The sequence below is a fragment of the Dasypus novemcinctus genome, chromosome 4 (genome assembly GCF_030445035.2).
Source record: "Dasypus novemcinctus isolate mDasNov1 chromosome 4, mDasNov1.1.hap2, whole genome shotgun sequence".
Taxonomy (NCBI): Eukaryota; Metazoa; Chordata; class Mammalia; order Cingulata; family Dasypodidae; genus Dasypus; species Dasypus novemcinctus.
Window position 1 is genome coordinate 10,945,107 of NC_080676.1, and position 27,129 is coordinate 10,972,235.

At 34.8% G+C, this 27,129-nt stretch overlaps 1 protein-coding gene across 2 annotated transcripts in view; it reads right to left on the reverse strand.

Moving 5' to 3' along the window:
• Positions 1-27,129, reverse strand: part of ATR (ATR serine/threonine kinase) — a 137,683-nt gene that overhangs the window by 10,092 nt on the left and 100,462 nt on the right. For both annotated transcript variants that reach the window (XM_004459229.5, XM_023588982.3), the window contains exons 35-43: positions 25,485-25,664; positions 21,682-21,824; positions 10,528-10,625; positions 9,753-9,985; positions 8,082-8,216; positions 6,430-6,630; positions 5,229-5,372; positions 3,138-3,288; positions 50-206 (exon numbers count right to left, since the gene is read on the reverse strand). In XM_004459229.5, the coding sequence (XP_004459286.1) occupies positions 50-206; positions 3,138-3,288; positions 5,229-5,372; positions 6,430-6,630; positions 8,082-8,216; positions 9,753-9,985; positions 10,528-10,625; positions 21,682-21,824; positions 25,485-25,664 (1,442 nt within the window). The remainder of the gene's footprint in view (positions 1-49; positions 207-3,137; positions 3,289-5,228; positions 5,373-6,429; positions 6,631-8,081; positions 8,217-9,752; positions 9,986-10,527; positions 10,626-21,681; positions 21,825-25,484; positions 25,665-27,129) is intronic.

The window sequence follows — 27,129 nt, forward strand, 5'->3', positions numbered from 1 at the left end:
TAAAAAAACCATTTAGCTATGACAATATATTACATTCTTGGTAAATTACCATGATGTTGGATCAGGAAATGTTCTCAGAAACCATTCATGAAAAACAGGAGGATGCCTGGGCAGAAGAAATTCTCTAAATACTTTGAGTTTTTCAGACAGAGCTGCTGCCTTTGGTAGCATACACTGGCGAAGTTCCTTTCCTGTCATGTATACTCCTGCAAGTAATTTCCATTAATCACACAAGTCACATGTGAAAAAAGGCAATGATTTTTGTTAAAATAAGACAGGAAAGGGTCACTTTTATTCAAAATGTTACTCAAAAACAATAAATAGCAAATTTTCAATCATACATAGGGAAATCATATATTATAATAAAATAATAAAATATATTACACTACTTTAATACTTATGCAGAGTGAACCCTCTTATCTATGAAACTTAATGTCAACTAATATCAGTGTTGTGGAATAATATAACTCCAGAAGATACCACTTAGAATATAAATACAATATGATTAGTCACCCCTAGAATTGTGAAAATGCTGCAGCTCTCACTAATACCACAGTGAGCTCTCAGTTAATCTGCATATAGTATAGGTTGAAACTGAATCATTACTAAAAAACCCACATCAGTGCTCTGAAATACTGTGTGTGAAGGCTATCCTATCATATTCATAGTAGCCCTATATTTTAAGGTAATTCTGTAGAATCCAAAGCATCCAAATAAAATCATAGGGAAGCAGAAGAACATTTCCATATTGAGAGTCCTTATGACATGACTGATATGACTTCAGTTTAGAAAGTGCCTGTTAGGTCCACCTTGTTTTGGTGCTTTTTGTACCAAAGGTATAGCCAAAAGTTTTATGGACAAGCTGAGGTTTGAGATTTTAGTCTCAAATGTTGCATAATCTCAACTGAGTTCATGATAATGTGGAAAATAAATATATATTTAAAACCTAATACAATAATTAAAACTTAAACAGGGTTTCATCCTCCTGAAAAAAGCAGTCCAAAGCAAGTTCTTTGAAACCAAACTCAAGTATGTATCAGTTATAGCTCTTTAACACACTACCTATGTAAACCTGGACAAATTATTTAATTTTCCTGGCACTGTCCATAAAATGGGGATGAACAAGTTTGTTAATATTAAATAAGTAATGTATATTACATACTTAGCATAGTACCTATATTTAGTAACTTATCAATGTTACTAATTTTATACATACTCTGGTAATGTTATCTACTCATTTTTAATGTAGCAATACATTTTTAAAGTCTTATTTTGAAATAATTTTAGAATTACAAAAAGCTGCATAAATAATACATCTTCACCCACCTCACCCAAATATTAATATCTTACATAACCATGGTACAATAGTGCAAACCAAGAAACTAACACTGTTTCAATATTATTAACTAACATTCAGACCTTACAAAATTTCACCACGTGTCTCACTAAGATCCTTTTTCTGGTACAGGATCAAATCCAGGATCCCACATTGCACTCAGCTGTCATGTCTTAATGTGCTCAAATCTGAGAAATTCTTCAGTCTTTCTTGTCTTTCTTTTTTTATTTTTTTAAAGATTTATTTATTTATTTAATCCCCCCCCTCCCCAGGTTGTCTGTTCTTGGTGTCTATTTGTTGTGTCTTGTTTCTTTGTCCGCTTCTGTTGTCGTCAGCGGCATGGGAAGTGTGGGCGGTGCCATTCCTGGGCAGGCTGCTCTTTCTTTTCACGCTGGGCGGCTTTCCTCACGGGTGCACTCCTTGTGCGTGGGGCTCCCCCACGCGGGGGACACCCTTGCATGGCACGGCACTCCTTGCGCGCATCAGCGCTGCACATGGCCAGCTCCACACGGGTCAAGGAGGCCCGGGGTTTGAACCGCGGACCTCCCATGTGGTAGACGGACGCCCTAACCACTGGGCCAAAGTCCGTTTCCCTTTCTTGTCTTTCATGACCTTGATATTTTTGAAGAATTTTGGCCAGTTATATTATTGTTTCTTTACTGTAAAATTACTATTACTTTTCCTTTTGTATTTAATAAGTATCTTGTGGAGAGATACTCTGTGATTCTGCCAATGATCTGTTTCTCATCATAATTTTGCCCACTGATTTTAGCATTCATTAATAATTATTGCCTTTAATAATTATTACTCAGTTATTTACCAACTGGTGATTTTCATTTGCCATCATGTCTTCTATACTTACTCACTGCAAGTCACCTGTGAGGAAGAACTGTTCCTTCTTCCCTATTTATTTATTTATTCAAGTATTTATTTATATCAATGTGAATTGTGGCATGGGCTATAATCCATTACTACCATTATTTATTTTGTTGATCAAATCATGCCAGATTTGGTTAATGGAAGTCTCTTCAAACTGGCTCATATGTCCTTTCAACTTGGCCATAATTTTAGGAACACACTTTATTTTCTAAAGGCACAACAGGACATTATAGGCTCATCTTGTATTTTCCATTTTCCCAGTCCTAGAATCAACTATTACTCCAAGAATTCCTGGTTCCTTTTACAGGAAAATGAGTACTAGGTGTGCTCACTGCTAAAGGTATGTCATTGTTTTATGGCCTCTTAGAGGACAGAGCTAGGAAATAATTGTATGCGTAAACTATACATACATACAGACATTCATTTATATCTATTTCCATAACTATTCACCTGTATATAGATTTTAAGCAAACATTAGTTCATACTAAAATCTCTAATTTCAATCTAACACTACAGGTTTTATTCTAGCCTTTCCTCTTTTCTTTCTCTGACAGTGAGAAAACCGGCTCTCATTATGCAAAATATATTAACTTTTTTGCTAAAGCTTAGTTTATACATAAAGTAGTTATAGAATTGCTAACCAATTCCCCTGTGAAGAAGAAATTTTCCTATAAATTTCTGTAAGCTACCCCAAATCTTTTTTGGATGAAGCTAAGGAAGGACTTGAAACACAAGAAAAGAAGAAAGGAAACACTTTTGTGCTTTTATAGATAGAAATCTCAATATGACCTAGAAATTTCAGTATAGCTTATATTCAAAACACAAATATTAAGATATGTTAATAACAATTACATCCATGTTATAAATGTTAGTAGCTATTATACCATATTATATATGTATATCATAAAATTAATTTTAGTACCCTTTTCCTTATATAGTTTGGTCAGAATCGGTCTCAAGCCAGCAGTGTTGTTAACCCATTCAATAATTCCACATTCATCATTCAGTGGAATAACTGCATATGTTCGGATATGAAGTTCTCTTCTACGAGATTCTGCATCTTTTCTTAAGCACTATTTTAAAACACACAAAGTTAAAAATGAAATCAAATTCTAAATTTATAAACGCTTTCATAAATATATCTAAAGACTTTTAATTTCATAGCAAATGACTCTCAATGAATGTAGTATAGATGAATAATTCTTTAGAATGGTAGGAAGGAAATAGTACTGGGACAATAGCCACAGTTCATTTCCAAGTCCTTAAAAATGTCTTGGATAAGTCCTTCTTTTTCATTATGCACCATCAATGTGACAAGAATATTGTGTTAAAAATCATACAATTGTATATTTAACAATGATAAAACACTGTTGTTTTAATTTTTATTGTTTTATAAATACTACTGATACAATAAGTTCGTAGGTACAGACTACTGTCTAATTTTGGTTATCTAAAAAAATGCAAAAACAAGAGAGTATGAACTCTGATATCCCTAAGCTGTATTTCTTATGCTCTGTTTAATAATATAGCCTCATTTGAAAAACTATCTCCTAGCAGAAAAGCTTTACATGTCTTATCAGATTAATTCTGATATATTAGATAAGGAGAATTTGTATTATGTTTAATTCTGGAATTGTATAAAGTAAACAAACTAAGCACACATCAACAAATCTAATCAGTTCAATCAAAAACACAATCACTGACCAAAAACACATCCAAACTTTAGGAATAAGTAGACTAAATAAATGCCTGCAAAACAGTATGGCATTAGAATCTCTTGGTTAAAGGTAAATGTGTGACCTCTGAGACCAACTAAGGGAGATCATAGCTTTTCACAACCAGCCTATTTTATCTGACCATATTAATGTTGGAGAACAAGTAATGATATAACCTGATCAACAATAAGGCTAATGAAGTTATATTTATAAACTAAAGCAAGGCTACTTGCTACTCCAACAAGAAAATATTCAGAGAGCTCTGGGAAGACAGTGATAGTGGTTTAATAGTCAGTGATAAAGGTATCAGTTTACCAAACAACATTTTAAATTAAAAAAAAAAAAAAGCTTCCTTTCATATATTCTTTGAAATTATTTATGGTTAAACTAAACACAAATCACAGTTGTCCCTTTTATAAAAACATATCTGTGGCTATACATTTTTATGCTAAAGGCCCATAACTCTTCCTGGTAATAAAAGAGGTAGCAGTGAAATGTGGGGAGTAGAAGAGGGGCAAAAAACTTGCAAAAAAATCATAAAATTTCATCTTTCCATAGTATGATTTAATTTTTACCAGTGGAAAGAATAGATGCATAGTATTTATTAATACCTGACTATGGAATAACTCAAAATACATATAAATAAACATTTATAATAACCCTTAATGAGATTTTTCACATCACCTCTGGGATAGAAATTAAGCACTTACCAAAAAATTGAATTGATGACTTTAAAACAGTAAGTTGATAAAAATAGAACCTGGGGAAGTGGCTGTGGCTCAATCAGATGCGTTCCTATCTACCATATGGGAGGCCCTGGGTTTACATCCCGGGGCAGGCTCATGCGCACACCGTGAAGCTCCGCCCAGCCCACAGATGCTGCGGAGTGCCGACTCAGCAAGGTTATGCAACAAAGAAGGGAGACAAGCGAGAACACCGAAAAGCACGCAGCAAACAGACACAGAGGGCAGACAGCAAGCAAAAAAGCCACAAAGCAGGGGATTAAAAAAAGAAAGAACTGAAACTTTTTTCCTAACACCAAAAAATAAAAATCTAAATAAATCTGATACAAAAAGTATATTACAGATATTTTAAAGATTAAATAGAAAATGTTTTCCCTCATTAATTTGTCATGCATTTTTTCTCAATATAATAAAAGTAGTCTTATTTTTTTAAATTCAGTGAAAATGAAAGACATTTCATTCCCCCTTTTTAAGAACTATTTGCATACTGAAAAGCCCATTTCACACTGTTAATTACTATGATAATCCTAAAATAAAAGCAACCTATTTCCAAACCTTATTAATCAAGGAATTGAATTCCATTAGTCTGCAGTCCTTTCTTAGGTCGTCTTTTGGCTTACACATCATGATGTAGAACTTTCCATCTGATCCTTTTAAAGAGATCTTCTTTGGTTTCTGAAGAGAAGCAAGAATTTCCACCTAACAGATGATGAGTGTTAGATAAGTTAAGGCTGAAATTTTTGTTCATATTTCTATATATTATAAATATAAAGCTTCCTAACATAACTAAAAGGGAGAGAACAATATAATAACCTTTCTGATGTGGTAAGTTTGTCATTTTAGCATTCTTCCATCCTAATTATCTATAATCTATGAAAATAATGACTGCTCATGAATAGAGATACATTTTTACCCCTTAAGAATGGTCATGAAATAAAAAGATTTTGTCATCTACAATATAAGGACTTATCTATCCAAATTTATGAAGTCCTTTCAAAGCTGTCATATTTTAAAAGAGTTTTGAAACATCTTTTTAAGATCTTTCTTCAGAGCCTGAGACACTGTTTTCAAATGTCTTTAGTGATAAAATGTTTATTAATTGAAAGCAGTGTGATTTTTAGAAAAAGCAAACCTCTCCAAAGTCAATTCTTCCTAATAACTTAATAGGTAAATAATATTGCTTGAGTGAAAAACAAATCATAACTGTAAGTAATAAGAATGATTTCATCATGTGGTTTGGTGACTGGCTTTGAAAGCAATTAAACAAAAGCCATAGATATATTGGTGACATAAGTATAGACTTTTCAAAAGTAATTTACATGGAAAAAGTGCTCTAGTACGATTTCTTTAAAATAGCCACACATGTATAATCACTTTCATACTTGAATAAAAAATCAAGTTCTTCCTAGCTGAAACTTCCTTCCAAAACTCAATTTAAAATATTATATTTTGTTCTCTTTCTCTTCTTCATTTTTAGAACAAAAGAGTAGGGAAAAATTAAATTGTAAAAAAAATAAATATTACAGGACTGTTAAAACAACATAAGCATTGGAAAAATGAAAATGCTAGGTTGAACACAGGATTTTTATCATTCAATTTTCTACTATCAGTAGAAAAGAGTCTTACTTTTCTGCACTCCAAACATTTTATTCTTTGTACATAAAATTCAGTCTTTGAGAAAAACAATTTTTAACTTAAAAATTTTAACAAGTAAAATTTAAAAACATGACTACGATCATGTAAAACTGAAGCTTACCATATCATCAAAGCTTGCAATATATGCCCAATGCCCAGGAAATGGGTCATGGTTGGCATGGGTGCCTGGAATTGATGGAAGAGTAGGTATCATGACTGACTGCAAAGGAATGAGAATTTCACTAAACGTTGCTTCTTCTACCAGCTTTTTAAGCATTTTAAAATGAGTGCTCATGCTTAACGTGGAACTACTTCCATCAACCTGAAAAATAATTAAAAAGTAGTACATTTAAATTTCTCTGTGTTTACCTTGAATTATAGAACACTTAATGTCAATCAATACAAAAATTTCCTTGTTTATACAAAAAAACACAATATCTTTTCTACATTATCTCATTTTAAGTTATCCATACTCTTTCTTCCTACATTAATGACTGGAGGGGATAATAGAGGTCAACACTCTATTATCAGACATTACAAAATCCAAAGAGTTCTGAAAATCAAACTTTTTGTACCATACCTCATTTGAGAGCAAAATCATATCTGAACTGACACAAAACTATTTACTTATCCCATTTAATGAGAAGATTAATATTTTTCACTATACTTATGTGTCTGATTATGGATTATTATATGTATCATATTACCTTAAAAAATTTGGAAAGTTCTGAATTTTTTTTTTTAATTCTTAAATGTAGCTGACCATAATGGTTTCAGATAAAGAATAAGAAATCCATACATTTAATGCTCTTACAACAATGCCAAACTTTAATAAATGTTGGCCATCATCATCACACTGCATCAGAGGTCAAAGAGAATTAATGAAGACAGCAAAAGCAGATTACTCTTTCAAGATGCTTACTGACAAAAGGAAGGTAAGAAATAGCAGTCTGTATTTTCTCACCCATAAACAGTTAACAGAGTATTTGTCAAGTGAAATCTAACTTCATAAATTTCTCATTCTCCCTCTTTATAACTTCTCCCCTTTTGTCTTTCTTATAGATTTTCCTAAGGTTTTTTAAATCCAATTCCTTGATAGAAATTTTAAGTAGAAGAGTGGGTCACTCCTTTAAGCATGTCCCCATTCTAGTCACATCTACTGAAAAAAGTAGTTATTACATTAGATGATAACCATCTGCTTAATTTCCTATAAGACTCTGAGCACCTTAAGGCAAGAGAACACCCCAATCACCTTTGTTTTTCCTTTGTGCAGTGACTATCCCTTGTAAGTACTGAAAAGTGTACTGAAAGCATGAAAATTGAATCATTGCTTTTCCATTCTCTCATATAAGTGGGTTAATGTATATGACTTTTGAAAGTTTGAAGATATGACAGAAAATAATGATAGAGACAACTCTAGATAACATCAAGTATTCATATACATTTTATAGTTTATTTCATATCCTCTAAAGTTATTTCTTATAAATGTGGATAAGCTACTATTAGAAGAATTCATACTAAGGAGACTTTTCAGAAATTTAGAGGATATTTGGAAGAGAGACATATGTAAGAAATTTCAAAAGAGTTTTATGGAAGTAAATGGCACATATTTAAAGTACACAATTTGATGAGTTTTGAGATAGATGTATACCTATACATGTTAGAATTTTAATTTAATGAACTAAATGAAGGATAACTAGCTCAAATCATATAGAAGTTTTATATAAAAACTATCCAACAATGGTCTATAAACAATAAGATTTATGATAGTACCGGTTTATTGCACAATTCTAGAAGCTTATCGGTTAGGCGAGTTGCATCTCCAACAAACTTTTCTAAGGATTTTTTCATATGGATAGCTTTATTTAGGATTTCCTTACATCTGTTCACACGCATTGGATAAGAGGACTGTTAAAAAAAAAAAGTTAAATGTAATTTTATAACATTTTAAAAAATATAATACTTTTGATTGACAAAAATCAAATTAGAAACTATTCATGACAAAACTTTATAGTGTTATTAATTTCTTAGAAATCAATTTAGCAATGCCATCAAGAGCCATAAAAATGTTATTATCCTATTACTTGGTGAATCCCCTTTTTGAAATCTACCCTGAAGAAATAATCAGAAATGAGAATATAGATATGTCTAGATATGCTACAACAGCAAAAATAAATAGAAACAACTTAAATGATCAACAATGACTAAATAAGTTATAGATGGTTATTAAAGAATTTTATACTGTGTCTTCAAATAATATTTCATAACATGGGAAAATGCTTAGGGTAACAATCTTAAGAGAAAAACACAATATTATATATCTGTGTAATTCAAATTTTGTGTTCAAATATGCATAGAAAATATATTATAAAGAAAACTATATAAAAATATTAATGATAGATGAATTTTAATTTTATTTTTTATCTCTATTTGCTAATTTCTCTGAAATACTTATTAAAAATATTAAACTACTTTTAAATTCCCATTAATAAAGCAATAAAGTTTTTCTAGTATTAATAATTCAGGCACTTTGCTAAAACAACAACAACAAAAAAAGTAGGTTATCATTTTACACCAAGCACTAACAGTTTACTTGATTTCATAGAGAAAGTGCATGTTGGCCTCCTTGATCTTAAACATACTAATCTTTTCATCTGATATAGAAATATCTCTGAATATTAAAATGAGACATAGTGCTATAATCATTCTCATTTTAAAAAAAAAGTGCTTAAAATTTATGTCTTGGAATCTGATTTATTGGACTTACCACACTCAGCTAAGATGGAGTTGAAGAAGGACAACCACCACACCATGGAGCCTAGAGTGATTACAACTGAAAATGGGAGGATTGCATCCAGCATCCAGGTGGAATCTGACCCTCCTCTTGACATAGAGGTGCAATGGACACAACCAATCCAATGTCCACATAGAAGAGGTGGCATTGGAATGGGAAAAGTGGACATAGTGGACGAAGGGTAAGGGGAAAGGCAGGAAGAGATGAGAGGTGGAGGCGTCTTTGGGACATGGAGCTGCCCTGGATGGTACTTCAGAGGGAATCACCGGACATTGTAAATCCTCACAGGGCCCACTGGATGGAATGGAGGAGAGTATGGGCTATGATGTGAACCAATGTATATGAGGTGCAGAGGTGCCCAAAGATGTACTTACCAAATCCAATGGATGTGTCATGATGATGGGAACGAGTGTTGTTGGGGGGGGGAGAGGGGGGGTGGGGGGATGGGGTTGAATGGGACCTCACATATATATTTTTAATGTAATATTATTACAAAGTCAATAAAAAATAAAAAAATTAAAAAAAAAAATTTATGTCTTGGTAGTATTCTATTCTAAGAGAGATACCCTAGAACTTGCATTTACTTACTGGCATTAAGTAATCGCTGCCATGTAAAATGGTTAAAGATAGTGTTGTGATTACTATATTACCTTTGACACAGCTGTCATCATCCACATTGCTTGTTGAGGATAGGCTAGAAATACTTTGGCTATAATTTCCATCAAGACAACAAAAACTTCATCATGAGAATGACAAATTCGGGAGATCAATTGTGAAAATGCAGTCAAAAACTGATATGGAGCTAAATGATTTGTGTGTTCTGTGATCACTTTGTTTATTTTAGCTAAATCATTTCTCATTTGCACACGATCAGATCGGCCACCTGGGGGAAAAAAAACACAGTTAAAAAAAAAATAAAGGAAAAACAGCGTATCATTTTATTTATCAGAGATGAACACTTTTGTTTTAAAATAGCTTTAAAATACACGTACATCTGTTATTCTGATGCCCAAAGTGAGATCATTCACCATATTATGAAAAATAGTTTCCAAGTAGGAAAAAATATTTAGGGCTAATGAAAAAACCAAGGGCCTTTAATTTTTAGTAGAAACAAACAGAACAAGTCACTGTCCATTATAATTTTTAGAGTAAATTATTTGACTTAAACTAACTTCTTTCAATATTTGTTGGGTTCATCCAGCAACGAGCAGTTTTTCACTTGCAGGCCTAAACTTCAACAACTTAGGGTTTATGTTTAGGCTTTCTTTTCCATTTTAATATTTAGTTTCTTTTGCACACATATAAAATCTTAATTACATAAAATAAATTCCGAGCTTTTAAACTAGACCGTCAAGTCAAATCTGATTTCATATTGAAGTTAAAATTCTTTCTAGTGTCTCAAAAGTTTCATATAAAATATTGTACCTTTTTCCCATTCATACGCTTTAGCGCCAAAATCAAGCCAAAGTGATAACATCCGTGGCATTGACTGATATATAAATTGATTTCCATACTGTAAAGATCTGCAATTATATGGAAAAGAAATATTTCACAGTGCACTTTTTTATTACAGGAATAGAAAGGTAAAGACTCAAAGTACCATTTGGGTAATAGAAGGCCTTCTGACAAAAATGATGGTATCACTGTTTCTTACTAGTAGAGGTTATCTTTGACTCTTTACTTTCCTTTTTTCTCACTGTTTCCTTCACTAAACTCTCTATTATCTATGCCAAAAATAATACAAATTCTGACCTAGCCAAAGCCCTGTGAAAAGTCCTTAGAATCTGTGCCCTCATTTGCATTCCACCACCAGAACTCTAGGTCAGGCCCAACCACTTCATTTCTGGGAAATTACAATTACCTGGTCACCGTACTTTCACCTTCCTTCCTTTCAATAAATTCCTGGCTAACATTCTTGAAATTCTGATTTTGACATACTCTCCCAAGTTCAAAAACAGGAATCAACTACCTACAGATTAAGGACTATATAATGATACTATCTACATTTGTTGTTTCTCCATAATTTTCCAAACTTAATCTCTTACTACTCACCAGTGTACGTCTCCCATCAAGTCTGGTTCCACACCATTCTTTTTTTTTTTTAACAAATGAATTTTATTGATACATATTAATAAAGCATACAGTTCACACAAAGTGTACAATCAATGGTATTTGGTATACTCATATAGTTGTGCATTTACCACTTCAATCATTATTAGAGTATTTTCATTATTTCAATAATAATAACAATCAACAAAAAACAAACAAGAAAATTCTTCATTTCTCAATCTCTGAATGCCTCCCCTGCCATAACTAGCTGATATTTCTGGCTATTCTTGCACATTTATTTTTTAATGACAAAGTCTTTATTTGAGGGAAGCAGACTTGGCCAAATGGATAGGGCGTCTGCCTACCATATGGGAAGTCCGTGGTTCAAACCCTGGGCCTTCTTGACCTGTGTGGAGCTGGCCCACACGCAGTGCTGATGTGCGCAAGGAGTGCAGTGCCACGTCCCCCGCGTAGGGGAGCCCCACGCGCAAGGAGTGCGCCCCGTAAGGAGAGCCGCCCAGTGCAAAAGAAACTGCTGCTTGCCCAAGAATGGCACCGCACACACGGAGACCTGACACAGCAAGATGATGCAACAAAAAGAGACACAGGGGAAATGGACTTGGCCCAGTGGTTAGGGCGTCCGTCTATCACATGGGAGGTCCCCGGTTCAAACCCCGGGCCTCCTTGACCCATGTGGAGCTGGCCCATGCACAGTACTGATGTGCGCAAGGAGTGCAGTGCCACGTCCCCCGCGTAGGGGAGCCCCACGCGCAAGGAGTGCGCCCCATAAGGAGAGCCGCCCAGCGTGAAAGAAAGTGCAGCCTGCTAGGAATGGCGCCGCCCACACTTCCCGTGCCGCTGACGACAACAGAAGCAGACAAAGAAACAAGACGCAGCAAATAGACAGAACCAGGGGAGGGGTGGGGATTAAATAAATAAATAAATAAATAAATCTTTAAAAAAAAAAAAAAGAGAGAGACACAGATTCCTGGTGCCGCTGATAAGGATAAAAGCGATCACAGAAGAACACACAGTGAATGGACACAGAGAGCAGACAACTGGGGGGAGGGGGGGAAGTGGAGAGAAATAAATAAAAAATAAATCTTAAAAAAATTCTTTATTTGAATTAAATGTGTGTTTGTGTGTATATACACACACAATATGTAACAGGGAATTCAGAATTTCTGAAGTTCTTTTTTTCCTTTTTTATTCACTTTTGTTAATGTGTTGTTATCTACACATGGTAAGAAAGTAGAAAGGAGGAAAATAATTTTGTTTTATATTTTTATTTTATATTTCAAAACTGTTTCCGATGTTTGACACATAAAATTTAAAATATGTTTATGAATACAAATACTCATTTATTTTTAAGCAGTTTAATTGAGATATAATTGCATACCATAATATCTATCCAAAGGTTATAATCAACGGCTTTTAGTAAAATTACAATGGTATGCATTCATCACTACAAAGATTTTAGGACAATTTTACTCTACAAAGACCTTTTAGCAGTCACCACTCAATCCCTCTATCCTTTCCCAGTCTTATATAACCACTAAACTAATTTCATCTTTATAAATTAATTTGTATTTACATTTTACATTTACATATATCATACAATATGTACTACTTTGTGCCTGGTTTCTTTCACTTAGGATAAATTTTTGTCTGATAGTAACATGTTGTAGTATTAATATACTAGTTCACTTTCAAAGAAAAAGTTTCAAAGAAAAACTAGTTCAGTTTCAAAGCAATTGTACCCATATTGATATTTCACATGCAGTATTACTATGCTATTAATATATTTTCTAGCTTTCCTTTTAGTAATATACAAGACCTTAGACTTTCCCTTTAAACCACTGTCATATCCAGATAACAGTACTGCTAGTTAAAACATTATATTGGGCTCCCTATTAATTTCTAAAGATTAACACACATCTTTCTTACCAATTCTGCACAAGCTAACCCTCTCAGCTTTCCATTCTTTAACCTCTTTCTATTTTCTGGTGACTCATATTCAAGTTATTAACTACATGAGATTACACAATATATTTAGTTCATAATAGTGCAATCATACAGTATTGTATTTTTGTGTCTGGACTGCTTCACTCAACATAATGTCCTCCTGGTACATCCATGTTGTTATATGTTTTATGACTTCATTTCTTCTTACAGCTGCATAATATTCCATTGTGTTTACAAACCAGAGTTTGTTTATCCATTCATTGGTTGGTGGACACCTGGGTTGTTTCCAATATTTGGCCATCATGAAAAACGCTGCTATGAACATTGGCGTGCAGATGTCTATTCGTGTCACTGCTCTCAGTTCTTCTGAGTATATACCCAGTAGTGGTATTGCCGAGTCATGTGGCAAATCTATGTTCAACTTCTTCAGGAAATGCCAAACAGTCCTTCACAGTGGCTGTACTATTCTGTATTCATACAAACAGTGAATAAGTGTTCCTATCTCTCCACATTCTAATACTTGGTAGTTTTCTAATAGAGGCCATTCCAACAGGTATGAAAAGATATCTCATTATAGCACTGATTTGCATTTCCCTATTGATTAATAGTGATGTTGAACATTTTTTCATGTTTTTGGTTTTTTTTTTGCCATTTGTATATCTTTTGGACAAATGTCTATTCATGTTTTAATTGGCTCATTTGTCTCTTTATATATCATGGATATTAAACCTTTATCAGATATGTGATTTCCAAATATATTTTCCCATTGAGTTGGCTGCCTTTTCACCCTTTTGACAAAGACTGTAAAGTGTAAAAGTGTTTAATTTTGAGGAGGTCCCAATTATCTATTTTTACTTTTGTTGTTTGTGCTTTGGGTATAAGGGTCAAGAAACCACCACCTACCACAAGGTCTATAAGATGTTCCCCACATTTTCTTCTAGTAGTTTTATGGTTCTGGCTTTTATACTTAGGTCTTGGATCCATTTTGAGTTGATTCTTGTATAGGGAGTAAGAGAGGGGTTCTCTTTCATTCTTTTGTTTATGGATATCCACTTCTCCCAGCACCATTTGCTGAAGTCACTGTTTTGTCTCATTGACATGGCTTTGGTAGGTTTGTCGAAAACCAGTTGGCTGTAAATGTGAGGGTTTATTTTTGGACTCTCAATTCTATTCCACTGATCAATGTTCCACACCATCCTTTGAACAAAGAACTCAACCTTATTTCTCTGTCAAATCTTTTAAAACTTAGTAATGCTTTCTCTTTGAACTTAATTATCCTTCACACCTTACTTTCTCCATGAGGCCCATCAGACTTCTGGTGCAAAGACGTATACATATTTTTTAAATGTTTTCTTAGAGAAGTTGAGGATTTATAGACCAATCATACAAAAATATAGGATTCTCATACACCACCAATATCTTGCATTGATTGGTATGGAACATTTCTTACAACATATACCACTCTATTATTAACACCTTGTATTCATATCATACATTTGTTATAATTCATGAATGAACACTCTTATATATCATATTATTTATTATAATACTTGTAGCAAAAAGATATACTTTTGAATCATGAGACCATGAGTTTTGATCTTGGATTTGCCTAGCCCATGAAATCTTGGACTTATTTTGTTCATTTTAGTATCCTGCTAATATTAGAATATTCTTTGATAAGGTGGACAAGACAGAATACCTGTACTCCCGGTACTACTCCTGCCAGTTTTTTTTTTTTTTTTAAAGATTCAGTGTGATTTTTTCTGCTTGTTTTTTAAATTTATTTCTCTCCCCTTCTACCTCCCCCTCCAGTTGTCTGCTCTCTGTGTCCATCTGCTGTGTGTTCTTCTGTGATTGCTTCTATCCTTATCAAAGGCACCGGGAATCTGTGTCTCTTTTTGTTGCGTCATCTTGCTTTGTCAGGTCTCCGTGTGTGCGGCTCCATTCTTGGGCAGGCTGCACTTTCTTTCACACTGGGCGGCTCTCCTTACAGGGCACACTCCTTGCGCATGGGGCTCCCCTACACGGGGACACCCCTGTGTGGCACGGCACTCCTTGTGCACATCAGCACTGCGCATGGGCCAGCTCCACACGGGTCAAGGAGGCCCAGGGGTTTGAACTGCAGACTTCCCATGTGGCATGCGGATGCCCTATCCATTGGGCCAAGTTCACTTCCCCCTACCAGTTATTTTAATATTTGATAACATATCCTATTATACACAATTATTTAAATATTTTACATGCTTTAGGTTTCTCTCCCTAATTAGACTGTAGCTTCTTGAAGGTAAACGTTGATGCTTAATTAGTAACAATACAGTTACTCAATCACTCAAGGGATAAATTAGTCTCAATAGTTGAATTTATTCCTTTTAGCATCCAAATGTTTTATTTTAACTATTGTAAATAGAGTTAGGTTTTCAAATACCCTTACTTTTTTAAACTGTACTTTTTAACTATACCTAAAACATTTTATGTATATAGCGGACTCTAAATAATTCTGAGGTTTAGAATAAATATATTGAATAAATTCTGTGTAACAAGGCACATGATACATACCAGGAATGAAGAACAAATGAACATTGTTACTCATTTTAAAAAAGAAAAACTGCATTTACTAATTCTCCTTTGCTATGGCTTCATTTCAAAATGCCAAAATGCCAAGAATTCTGCCTTGATAAAAGTCATTAATAAGCACTAAAAAATAAAATTTGGTTTGCATTTATAAAACGTGAATTCTATTTTGGGAAGAAAGGTTTGGCCAAATCTTGCTATCTTAACATCTGATAGCACATATTGCTTTAATTCCTGGAAATATTTGACTGCAAAGTACCTAATAATAGCTAACTTTAAATAGAACATAAGTACAGTAAGGAGAATGAATGAAATGACAATTGTAGCACTGATGTGGAGAAAGTGGCCACTGTAGCTGCTGAGGGTAGGGAGAGGGAAGAAGAGATATGATGTGGGGGCAGTTTCAGGACTTGGAGTTTCCCTGGGTGGTACTGCAGGGACAGATGATAGACACTGTACGTGCTACCATGGCCTACTGGGTGGACTGGGCGAGAGTGTAAACGACAATGTAAACCATTATCCATGTGGTGTAGTAGTGTTCCAAAATGTATTCACCAAATGCAGTAAATGTCTTATGATGATGGAAGAGGTTGATGTGGGAGGAGTGGGTTGGGGGGGTGGGGGTATCTGGGGGACCTCTTATATTTTTTTAATGTAACATTTAAAAAAAATAGAGAAAAAAAAGAAATGACATTACTACTTTTCTTTAATAAATTTTTAAAATAATTTCAAATTTACAAGACTCTTGCAAAAATAATACACCACCATACAGTGAACACCAATCCCTGCCCAGATTCTCAGATCCACCAAATTTTAACATTTTGCTCATTTTGCTACTTTGGCCCTTTGCCATATCCTTCTCTTTCCATCCATCCATCCGTTTCTAAATATTTAAGAGTAGTTTGTATATACCAAGCTTCTTGAATGCTTAATACTTCCATGTACATTTCCGAAGAAAGGGATATTCACTAATGTAACCACCATAAGTATAGTTATCAAATTTAAGAAATTTAACATAAAAGCTTACAGTCTATATTCCAATTTTTTTCATATGTCCCATTAATGTCCACCTGGGCATTTTCTTCCTCCATTATTAGATTCAGCCCAGATTATGCTTTACATATAGCAGTTTTATCCCTTTAGAATCTTTCTTTCTCTTTTTAATTGTGGAAGCATATATACATCATAAACTTTCCCATCTCATCCACTTCCAAGTATACAATTCAGCAGGACTAAGCACATTCACAATGTTGTGCTACCTTCACCACCATCCATTACCAAACTTTCCCATTACCCAAACAGAAACCCTATCCCATTATACATTAACTCCGTATTCCCCTTCTTCCCTCATTTCTGGTAACCTGTAATCCACTTTCCATCTCTATGAATTTACATATTCCAGCTATTTCATACAAGTGGAATCATACAATATCTATCCCTAAGTCTCTGACTTATTTCACTCACCATGATATTTTCAAGGTCCATCCATACAGTAGCAGGTACCATAAAATAACTTCATTCCCTTTCAGGACTGAAAAAGATTCCATTTTATGTATATACTACATTGTTTTTATCCATTCACAGCTGATGTGTATCTGGGTTGCTTCCACCTTTGGCTAGTCAATAATACTGCTATGACCATTATTGTACAAATATCTGTCCAAGTTCCTGCTTTCAATTCCTTTGGGTATATACTTGAAGTGGGATTGCGAAGTAAAATGGTAGCTCTATATTTAAATTTTTGAGGAACTGTCAAACTGTTTTCTGTAGTCATTGCACGATTTTACATTCCCACCAATAGTGCATGAAGTTTCATATTTTTCCACATCCTTGCCAGTACTTGTTATTTAATTTTTAATAATAGCCCTTAATTACACTGGGCTTGAAATGGTTTTGAACTGCAAGTCACTGTTGGCAAATGATGTTCAGTAACTTTACATGTGCTTATTGGCCATATGTATATCTCTGGAGAAATATCTATTCAAGTCCTTTACCCAAATTAACTGAGTTGCTGAATTTTGTTTTCGAGTTGTAGGAGTTCTTTATATATTCTGGATATTGAACTCTTCTCAGATATATGGTTTCCAAATATTTTCTGCTATTTTGTTGGTTGTGTTTTCATTTTCTTGATAATATCCTTAATACATGGAAGTTTTACATTTTGATCAAGACCAATTTATTTTTTCTTTTGTTGTCTCATGCTTTGGATGGAAAGTCTAAAGATTTATTGCTGAGTACAACGTCCTGAAAATATTTTCTTATTTTCCTCTAAGAGTTTCATAGTTTTAGTTCTATTATTTAGGTCATTGGCTACATTTGGGGTTAATTTTTAAAATTTGGTATAAGGTAAAGGTCCACTTTCATTCTTTTGCATGTGGATTTCTAATTTTCCCAGCACCAATTGTTGAAAAGGCTATACTTTCCCCCACTGAGTGGACTTGGTAGCCTTGTCAAAATTCAATTGGTCATAGATGTGAGGGCTTTTTCCTGTGTTCTCAGTTTGATTCCATTGTTCTAGGTCTGTCCACACTTTTAATTACTGTAGCTGTGTAATAAGTTTTGAAATTGGGAAGTGTGAGTCCTCCACACTTCTTTTTGAAAATGGTGTTGTTCTTTTTGAAAATGGTGTTGGCTATTCAGGGTCCCTTGCTCTTCCAATTATTATCTGATGACTAGGTTCTCCATTTCTGCAGAGAAAGGTTTTAGCATTTTGACTGGGATTGTGTTAAATGTGTAAATCGCTTTAGGAAGAAATGACATATTAATGATAGTAATATGACAGTTTACGATAGATAGGTTTCCAATCCAATACAGAATATCCCATTTATTTATGTCTTCTTTATTTCAGTAATGATATGTAGTTTTCTGCATACAAGTCCTTTACATCTTTGCTTAAATTTATTGCTAGAAATTTTATTTTTTTAGCTGGTAGTATAAATGGAATTAATTTCTTGATTTCCTTTTTAAATTGTTCATTGCTGGTATATAGAAACACAACTGATTTTTGCATGTTAATCTTCTACCATGTCATTTTGCTGAATTCATTTATTACCTCTAGTAGTTTTCTTGTGGATTCTTCAGGTTTTTCTAAATATAGGATCAAGTCATCTGGGAATAGGTAGTTTTACTTTTTCTTTTCTTTTCCCTATTTTTTCTGGCAAGCATTTCCAGCACAATGCTGAAAGGAAATGTGATAGCAGTCATCCTTGTCTTGTTCCTGATTTTAGGGGGGAAACTTTCAGTCTCTCACCACTGAGTATGATTAAGTTTCAGGTTTTTCATATAAGCCCCTTATTATGCTGAAGAAGTTCCCTTTCATCCCTAGATTTCTGAGTTTTTTCATGAAGAAAGAGTGTTGGATTTTGTCAAATGCCTTTTCTGTGTTTGAATTCAGATAATCATGCAGATTTTTTCCTTTCATTCTATTACTGTAGTGTAGTACATTGATTGATTATTTTATGTCAAACCTCTTTTGTTTTTTTGGGATAATCCCTACTTGATCATTGTATATAATCATGTTAATATGCAGTTGGAATCAGTCTGATATTTTGTTGAGGATTTTTGTACCTATATTCATAAGGGATATTGGTCTGTAATTTTTTTTTCTTGTGGTACCTCTCTCTGGCTTTGGTATGAAGAGTGATACTGGCCTCATAGTATGAATTAAGAACTTTTCCCTCCTCTACAATTTTGGAAGACTTTGAGAAGGGTTGGTGTTAATTTTTCTTTGACTGTTTGGTAAAATTCACCAAGGAAGTCATGTGGTCCTGGACTTTTCTTTGTTGGGAGGTTTTTGATTACTGATTCAATCTCTTTACTTGCTATTGGTCTATTGAGGTCGTCCATTTCTTCCTGGATCAGTTCAGGTAATTTATGCATTTCTAGGAATTTGTTCATTTCATCTAGGCTAATTTGTTGGTGTGCAATTGTTCATAATATCCTCTTATAATCCTTTTTATTCTGGAAGTTTGGTAATAATGTCTCTCTTTCATTTCTGATTTTTGTTATTTGCTTCCTTTCTCTTTTGTTTTGTTTTTCAGTCTAGCTAAAGTTTTGTCAGTATTATTGCAGAGTTGCAACTCTTACTCTCCAGTTTCTTGGACTTACCCAGGTCAGCTAATAGGGAGGTGAAGTTGGTCAACCACCACACCAGGGAACTGACAGTGCCTACAACTGCAAGCAGGAGAATCGTATCCATCAACCATGTGGGATCTAAGCCCCCTCCTGATATAGAGGTGGAGTGGACATCACCATCCCAGGGTCCACAGGATGGAGGAATAAAATATGGATTAGAGTGAATTGAATAAAATATGGATTAGAGTGGATTTATTGGTATTCTACCATAGAACTATTGTGACTAGTAATGGAAGAAATTGTAGCACTGATGTGGAGAAAGTGGCCATGGGAGTTGCTGAGGGCAGGGAAAGGCAAGAAGAGATGTGATGTGGAGGCATTTTCAGGACGTGGAGTTGTCCTAAATGATACTGCAGGGACAGATGCTGGACATTATATATCCTGCTTGAATATACTGGGGGAAGAGTGTAAACCACAATGTAAACTATTATCCATGTGGTGAAGCAGTGTACCAAAATGTATTCACCAAATGCAAGGAATGTGCCACAATGATGAAAAAGGTTGTTGATGCTGGAGGAGTGGTGGGTGGGGTGTGGGGGTATAGGGAAACCTCTTATATTTTTTAATGTAACATTTTTTGTGATCTATGCATCTTCAAAGAAATACAATTAAAAAAAAAAAAGAACCACCTTTGGTTTTATTGAGTCTATTGTTTTTCTATTCTCTCTCTTTTTTAAAAAAAGATTTATTTTATTTATTTATTTAATTGCCCCCCCTTCCCCGGTTGTCTGTTCTCTGTGTCTGTTTGCTGCGTCTTGTTTCTTTCTCCGCTTCTGTTTTAAGTGTGGGCGGTGCCATTCCTGGGCAGGCTGCACTTTCTTTCGCTCTGGGCGGCTCTCCTTACGGGGCGCACTCCTTACATGTGGGGCTCCCCTATGCAGGGGACACCCCTGCGTGGCACGGCACTCCTTGAACGCATCAGCACTGTGCATGGGCCAGCTCCACACGAGTCAAGGAGGCCCAGGGTTTGAACCACAGACCTCCCATGTGGTAGACGGACACCCTAACCACTGGGCCAAGTCTGTTTCCCTGTTTTTCTATTCTCTATTACATTTATCTCCATTTCAATCTTTATTCTTTTCTTCTTCTGCTCACTTTGGGTTTAGTTTGCTCTCCAATTATAGCTAAAAATTTCCTCTGAGCACTGCCTCTGCTGTACCCCATAAGTTCTGGTATGTTGTAGTCTCGTTTTCATTTGTCTCAAGATATTTCCTAACTTCCTTTGTGATTTCTTCTGACACATTTGTTGTTTAAAAGTGTACTGTTTAATTTCCACATATTTGTGAATTTTCCAGTTCAGTGCCATTCGTTATTAGTTCTCAGGAATTAATTTGTGAAAATATAAACAGTAGGAATGAGTCAATGTTATTTGATTATTTAAACTAAAACATGAAATTCAACACTCTTAAGGAGTTTAAGAGATTAGATCTTTTTATAGGCCTATTTTCACAGTAATTTTCATATGCTACTTCTTAGCAAAAGGAGCTAGAATGAAATATTCCTTTGGCAATTAAATGTAACTATTAAATATACTAGATTTTATGTCTCCTAGAGTTTTAGGGAGGAAGATTTAGAAAATGAGATATGAAATGGAAAGGATATTTATATTCATTGCAATTTCTTGGCACTGTTGAATTTTTTAAAATATATGCATGTTAGACTTTTCCCACTAAAAATCAATTTTTAAAGGCAGAGAAGAAATTCTATAAAGAAAACATTCACATCTCATCTAGTGTGATAGGTCAAATCAGTGTTAAAGCAGAAAACATTTTCAATATGATAATAAGATCTATGGTAACAATTCACTATCAGGAGTCTCTTCATGTTCTAATCCGCAAATATGCCAGCTTTCATACTCACCTTCCGAAATGAAGGACTATATACCGGATGAGATCACCCTGCTTTTCCATTTTGTTGTCTGTGACCATGGGCATCAATTTGTCATAGTACTTGGCAAGGTAGAAATGCCCATCTTCCCACTCTGGCAGGAACAAGGTCACATCCTGTAAAAGAAAACACAGGATAATTACCTAGAAAATCCCTAACTATGCTGGGAAGGATGGTATAAGTAAATGATTATGGATCAAAAGTATGAGACTCATGTCTAGACAGGGAAAGATCGAAGACAGACTAACTCTTTGATATCGATATTTTCTGTGATTTCTTACAAAGGTTCCCTCAAGATGGCTGGCTGGTTCTGCTGTGTTGTCCACTGGTCAACATGATATGGGGCTGGGATAATTAATTAGCTCTTTAGGGGAAGAATCAAGTATATAACCACTTTATATGATACAGCAAAATAATTTCTAGATGAGTTGAAGTATTTTATAGATGAGTTTATATGTATATGTACATGTACATGTAGAAAGGATTTTAAAAATCCCCAAAGAAGGTCAAATATCAAATTTCTGAAGAGGACAGGACTTTCAAAGCATAAAAATTATGGTTAAAAAAGTCACATATCTTATTTTTCTTCAAATTCTCCCAGGAAGTTATTGCCCTCTTACTCTACTCCTTCTCAGGCTTATAAAAAGAATTCTCAACTTCACATTCATTCCTCAAACTCTTTCTTTTGGACTTCAAGCTTCTTCACCATTCCATTAAATCCTTAATTTTTTTTTTTTTTAAGAAGGTACCGGGGATTGAACCCAGGACCTTGTATATGGGAAGCACGTGTTCAACCACTGAGTGACATTCACTCCCCAGTAAGAGTTGGTCTTTTCATTAGTTTTTTTTTTTTAGGAGGTACCAGGGATCAAATCTAGGAACTCGTACATGGGAAGCAGGAGCTCAGTCACTTAAGCTACATCTGCTTCTCAGGAGCTCCTTAAATTTGAGAGATACTTTCCAATTCTGATCTCATTTAGTATCTGCTTTTTTGTCCAGTTCACTTTCTTTTTGAAACATTTTCTTCCCTTGGATTGCCTGAGGTCACAATCTTCCAATTTTTCTTGGAAGAAAATAACCACCTCATAAAATCCTTTGCCATTTTCTTTCTTTTCCTGCCCTCTAAATATTCATGTAATATGTTACTTTTTAATAAAATAATTTGAGATGTGATATAAAGTAGCAAAAAAAAAAGTGTTTTTTGAAATCAAGTTTCATTTGGGTTTCTCTCTCTCTCTTAAATAACAGTTATTTGAGATATAATTCACATAACATAGTTTTTTAGTACATTCAAAAAGTTTTGCACCCACCACCACTTTCTAATTCCAGGACATTTTCATTACCCCAAAAAGAAATGCCATTATCTATTAGCAGTTACTACTCATTTTCCCCTTTCCTGAGGCCTTGGCAACCACTAATCTACTTTCTGTCTCTTTGGATTTGCCTATCCTGCTTAATTCATATTAAGTGGAATCATAAAATATAAGCCCTTTCTGATCTCCATGCCATGTTACAATAATGAGTCTCTATCCTTTCCTCTGAGAAATTTTGTCTATATCATGTATAGGCAAGAAAAGAAGCTATTCTGGTCATCATGACAGGGAGTTAGGGATATAACAAAGTAAACTGAACCTAAAAAGTTGGCATCATGAGGGCATCACTCTCTTCCGCAATCCCGGGTTCAGTGCTCAGGCAGAGATGGGAGACCTGGGATGTATGCTATCAAATTTTGCTGTCAAGTACTGGTGAATTTTGTGTGACTCACAAGTTGGAATAAATTCAGAAGGTCTCCCCTACCAACTGGGATTATAAAGTGCAGAAAGCATGGCTTCAGAAACTGCCGTGTTATCACTGTCCTTTAGTATGGTATAGTTTTTTATGAGATGCACTTAGATGATACAGCATCATCTTGCAAGCAAGGGAGCAAGGACTGGGGTCCTAGTACATACTTTTCACAGAACTCAACACTGCCTTGGTCTAAACACTAGCATATTCTCTTGGTCTTGTTTGGGGCTATTTTATATCTTCCATTTCTTTTCTCATCAAGCTCATGTTTTTTTCCATATTATTAAACAAATGGAACTTATTTACAATTGCTGTTTTAAAGTCCTTTCTACTAATTTCAGCATCTCTGTCATTTCCGTGTTTCTGATTTTTCTTTCATTAATGGGTCACATGTTCTTATGGAAAGCAATTTTTAATTGGATGCCAGACATTGTTAATTTTATGTTGTTGAATTTTGGACTTTGTTGCATTCCTTTAAAGAGTGTTAAAGGAAGCGGACTTGGCCCAATGGATAGGGAGTCCGCCTACCACATGGGAGGTCTGTGGTTCAAACCCCGGGCCTCCTTGACCCGCCCATGTGGAGCTGGCCCATGCACAATGCTGATGTGTGCAAGGAGTGCCATGCCACGCAGGGGTGTCCCCCATGTAGGAGAGCCCCATGCGCAAGGAGTGCGTCCTGTAAGGAGAGCCGCCCAGCACAAAAGAAAGTGCAGCCTGCCCAAGAACGGCCCCCCACACACGGAGAGCTGACACAACAAGATGATGCAACAAAAAGAAACACAGATTCCCCGTGCCATTGATAAGGATAGACGCAGTCACAGAAGAACACAGCAAATGGACACAGAGAACAGACAACTGGGGTAGCAGGGGGAGAAAAATAAATAATCTTTAAAAAAATAAATAGTGTTAAATTTTTAACTTTATTCTGGCAGGCAGTAAAGTTACTTGCAAATCAGCTCAGTTTTTTTAAAAGCTTGTTTTAATGCTGCTTTAAGGTGTTTATACACCTTAGTCTAGGGCTAATGTGGCCCCATTTCTAAGGGGTCATCTTTCTGGAGTCCCTATGGAATGTTCCATATATGCTACAAGGTCTCTCTAGTCTGAGTGGTAGGATTATGAATAATCCTCAGCACTGTGTGAGCTCTGAAAATTGTTCTTATTATAGATCCTCCATAATTTTTCTTTCCCCAGGTCTCATGGAGTTTTGATCTATGCATGTTGGTTGAGCTGGGTATTCAGTGAAAGACACAGGGGATTCCGAGTGCAGATTCTGGATAACTTGCTCTATTTACTCTAGGATAATGTGTGCCCAGAAATTCTAGCCACCTGCTATTATCTTTATTATTTCCTTTTTTCTAAATTCTTTATTATTTTTTCTTTTTAAGTTCCTTTTCTAACTCCTTGAGATGAATACTTAGCTCAATAATTTTTAGTTTTTATTTTCTTTTAAGATATATAAATAAAATTATAAGTTTCCTTTAAGAATGACTTTAGCTGTATCTCACAGGTTTTGATATGTCTTATTTTTTATCAATCAGTTCAAAATATTTTCTAATTTCCCTTGCAATATTTTTCTTTGACCCATGGAATTTAGAAGCATATAGCTTACAACACCGTTTATGTAAAGTGCAATACTTTCTAAGGAAGGTACATACTGTTTATGTTCAAAAATTTTCAGGTTATGATATGGTTAACTTTGAGGAGAGAGAAGATAGTGATTATTGTGGGGCATGAAGGAGAAGTTGTGCAGTGCTAATAATATTCTACTTATTGACCTGGGTGGTGGTTTCATGAGTGTTTATTTGTGGTCATTCTTCAATGTATGTACTTATCCTGTTTACTCATTAAAAAGTTTTAAAAAAAAAATTTACTGGCTATTTTTATACCTGTCTTCTTCCACATGGACTTTAAAATGATTTTATTCAGTCCCCCAAATTAAAAAATGATTCACTGAATTTCTAATTGAAATGGCACTTTATATATATACTTACCTTATATTTTTTCATAACTGCGTTGCTTTCAAAGTTTGCTGTTTCTTCCATAAATCGGCCTACTAGTAGCATAGCTCGACCATGAATTAACATGTTTTTACTCTCAGTTGGGGTTTTATTCTCAGGAAAACATAATTCAACACCCTTCTGAAGAACAATTAGTGCCTGGTGAACATCACCCTTGTAGGAAAAAAAGGCAGAAAAAGATGCAGATTCTAGATGGAGTAATGGTGAGCTCTTAAAAAAGACTAAAAAAGAGGTTGTAAATTATAAGCGTTTGAATTAAAGCAGTGGCAATAAATAAGTGAGAAGGGATTGAAAAGATATTTCTAAAGCAAAAGAGCAAAACTTTAGTCTCTGTGGTAGATTAAATCACACACACCAGCAAAAGACATGCTCTTAATCTTAATTTGTGTTCCTGCAGATGTGAACCCTTTTGAAAATAGGACATTTTGAAGATGTTATTATTAAGTTGTAGCCAAATAGAATCAGGATGAGTCTTAATACATAATATTGGAGACCTAATAAAGAGAGTAAATTCAGACACAATTAGTCAGTAGAAGCCAGATACCAGAATACAGCAGAAATGGGAAAAACAGAAATAGAAGAGAGAGAGTCTGCCATGTAATAGAAGGCAGAGATGCAAACCAAGGAACTCCAAGGATTGTAGCAAGCTAGCAACAGAATGCTACAGACTTAGGGGAGAAACCTTGGCCTTGCTGACACCTTGATTTTGGACTTTAGCCTACAAAACTCTGCGGAAATGAATTCCTGTACTTTAAGCCAACTCAATGTGTGGTTCTGTCATAATAGCCCTAGCAAACTAAGATAATGTGAGGAAGAGGAAGGAATTGAAGACAGCCCAGATTTCTATCTTAGATGAGTGGATGGAATAGAGCCCTAGTCAGGAAAATAGGGAATATAGGAGAAAGGGGTACTGAGTGTTACATAATGGATTTCATTTTGAACATATTAAGTTTAAGGTATTACAATACACAGACTAACTAGCTCATACAATTATCAGGTACTGACTAACGCAGACTGAATTATCATATTTACCTTCTATCCAGGAAAAAGCTCCTCCATTGTCCTTTCTCAGACACCATAAAGTTGGGGCAACCACAAATGGCACTGACTATAGTTACTGTTAATTTCAGAACATGCTGTACCTAATACTAATTCTAAATTGGGGACAAGCATGAGGAGATATGTAAGAAAGAAGCATTTAAATCTGAGACAAAACTTTTTACATACTTTATTTACAAGTAGTTCGGCTATTTAACACCCCCCTTTTCATTACTATAAGCTTTAATTTCGGGGCTGCTGAGAACCTCTCTTCTAATGCTAGGTCCCTCCTTGTAGGCTAGATTAGGAGTGAATCTTGAGTCTGCATACAACTTATTATCTGCCAAAGGCAGTGTTACATCCATTTAACAAATATTTAATGAGTGCCTGATAAGTGCAACCTGTTTGCATAGAGAAGGCAAAAGCAAACTAAGTGTTGGGCACATTCCTCAAGAAAATGGAAGACAGATAAAAACTGAAAGAACTTCATTTTCAGTCTTGGGGACCTCAGAGAAGAAGAAACAGTTTCTGCCACAATGTGGTAAATAAATGACAAAAAAAGTAACAGAAAAAGAAGGTA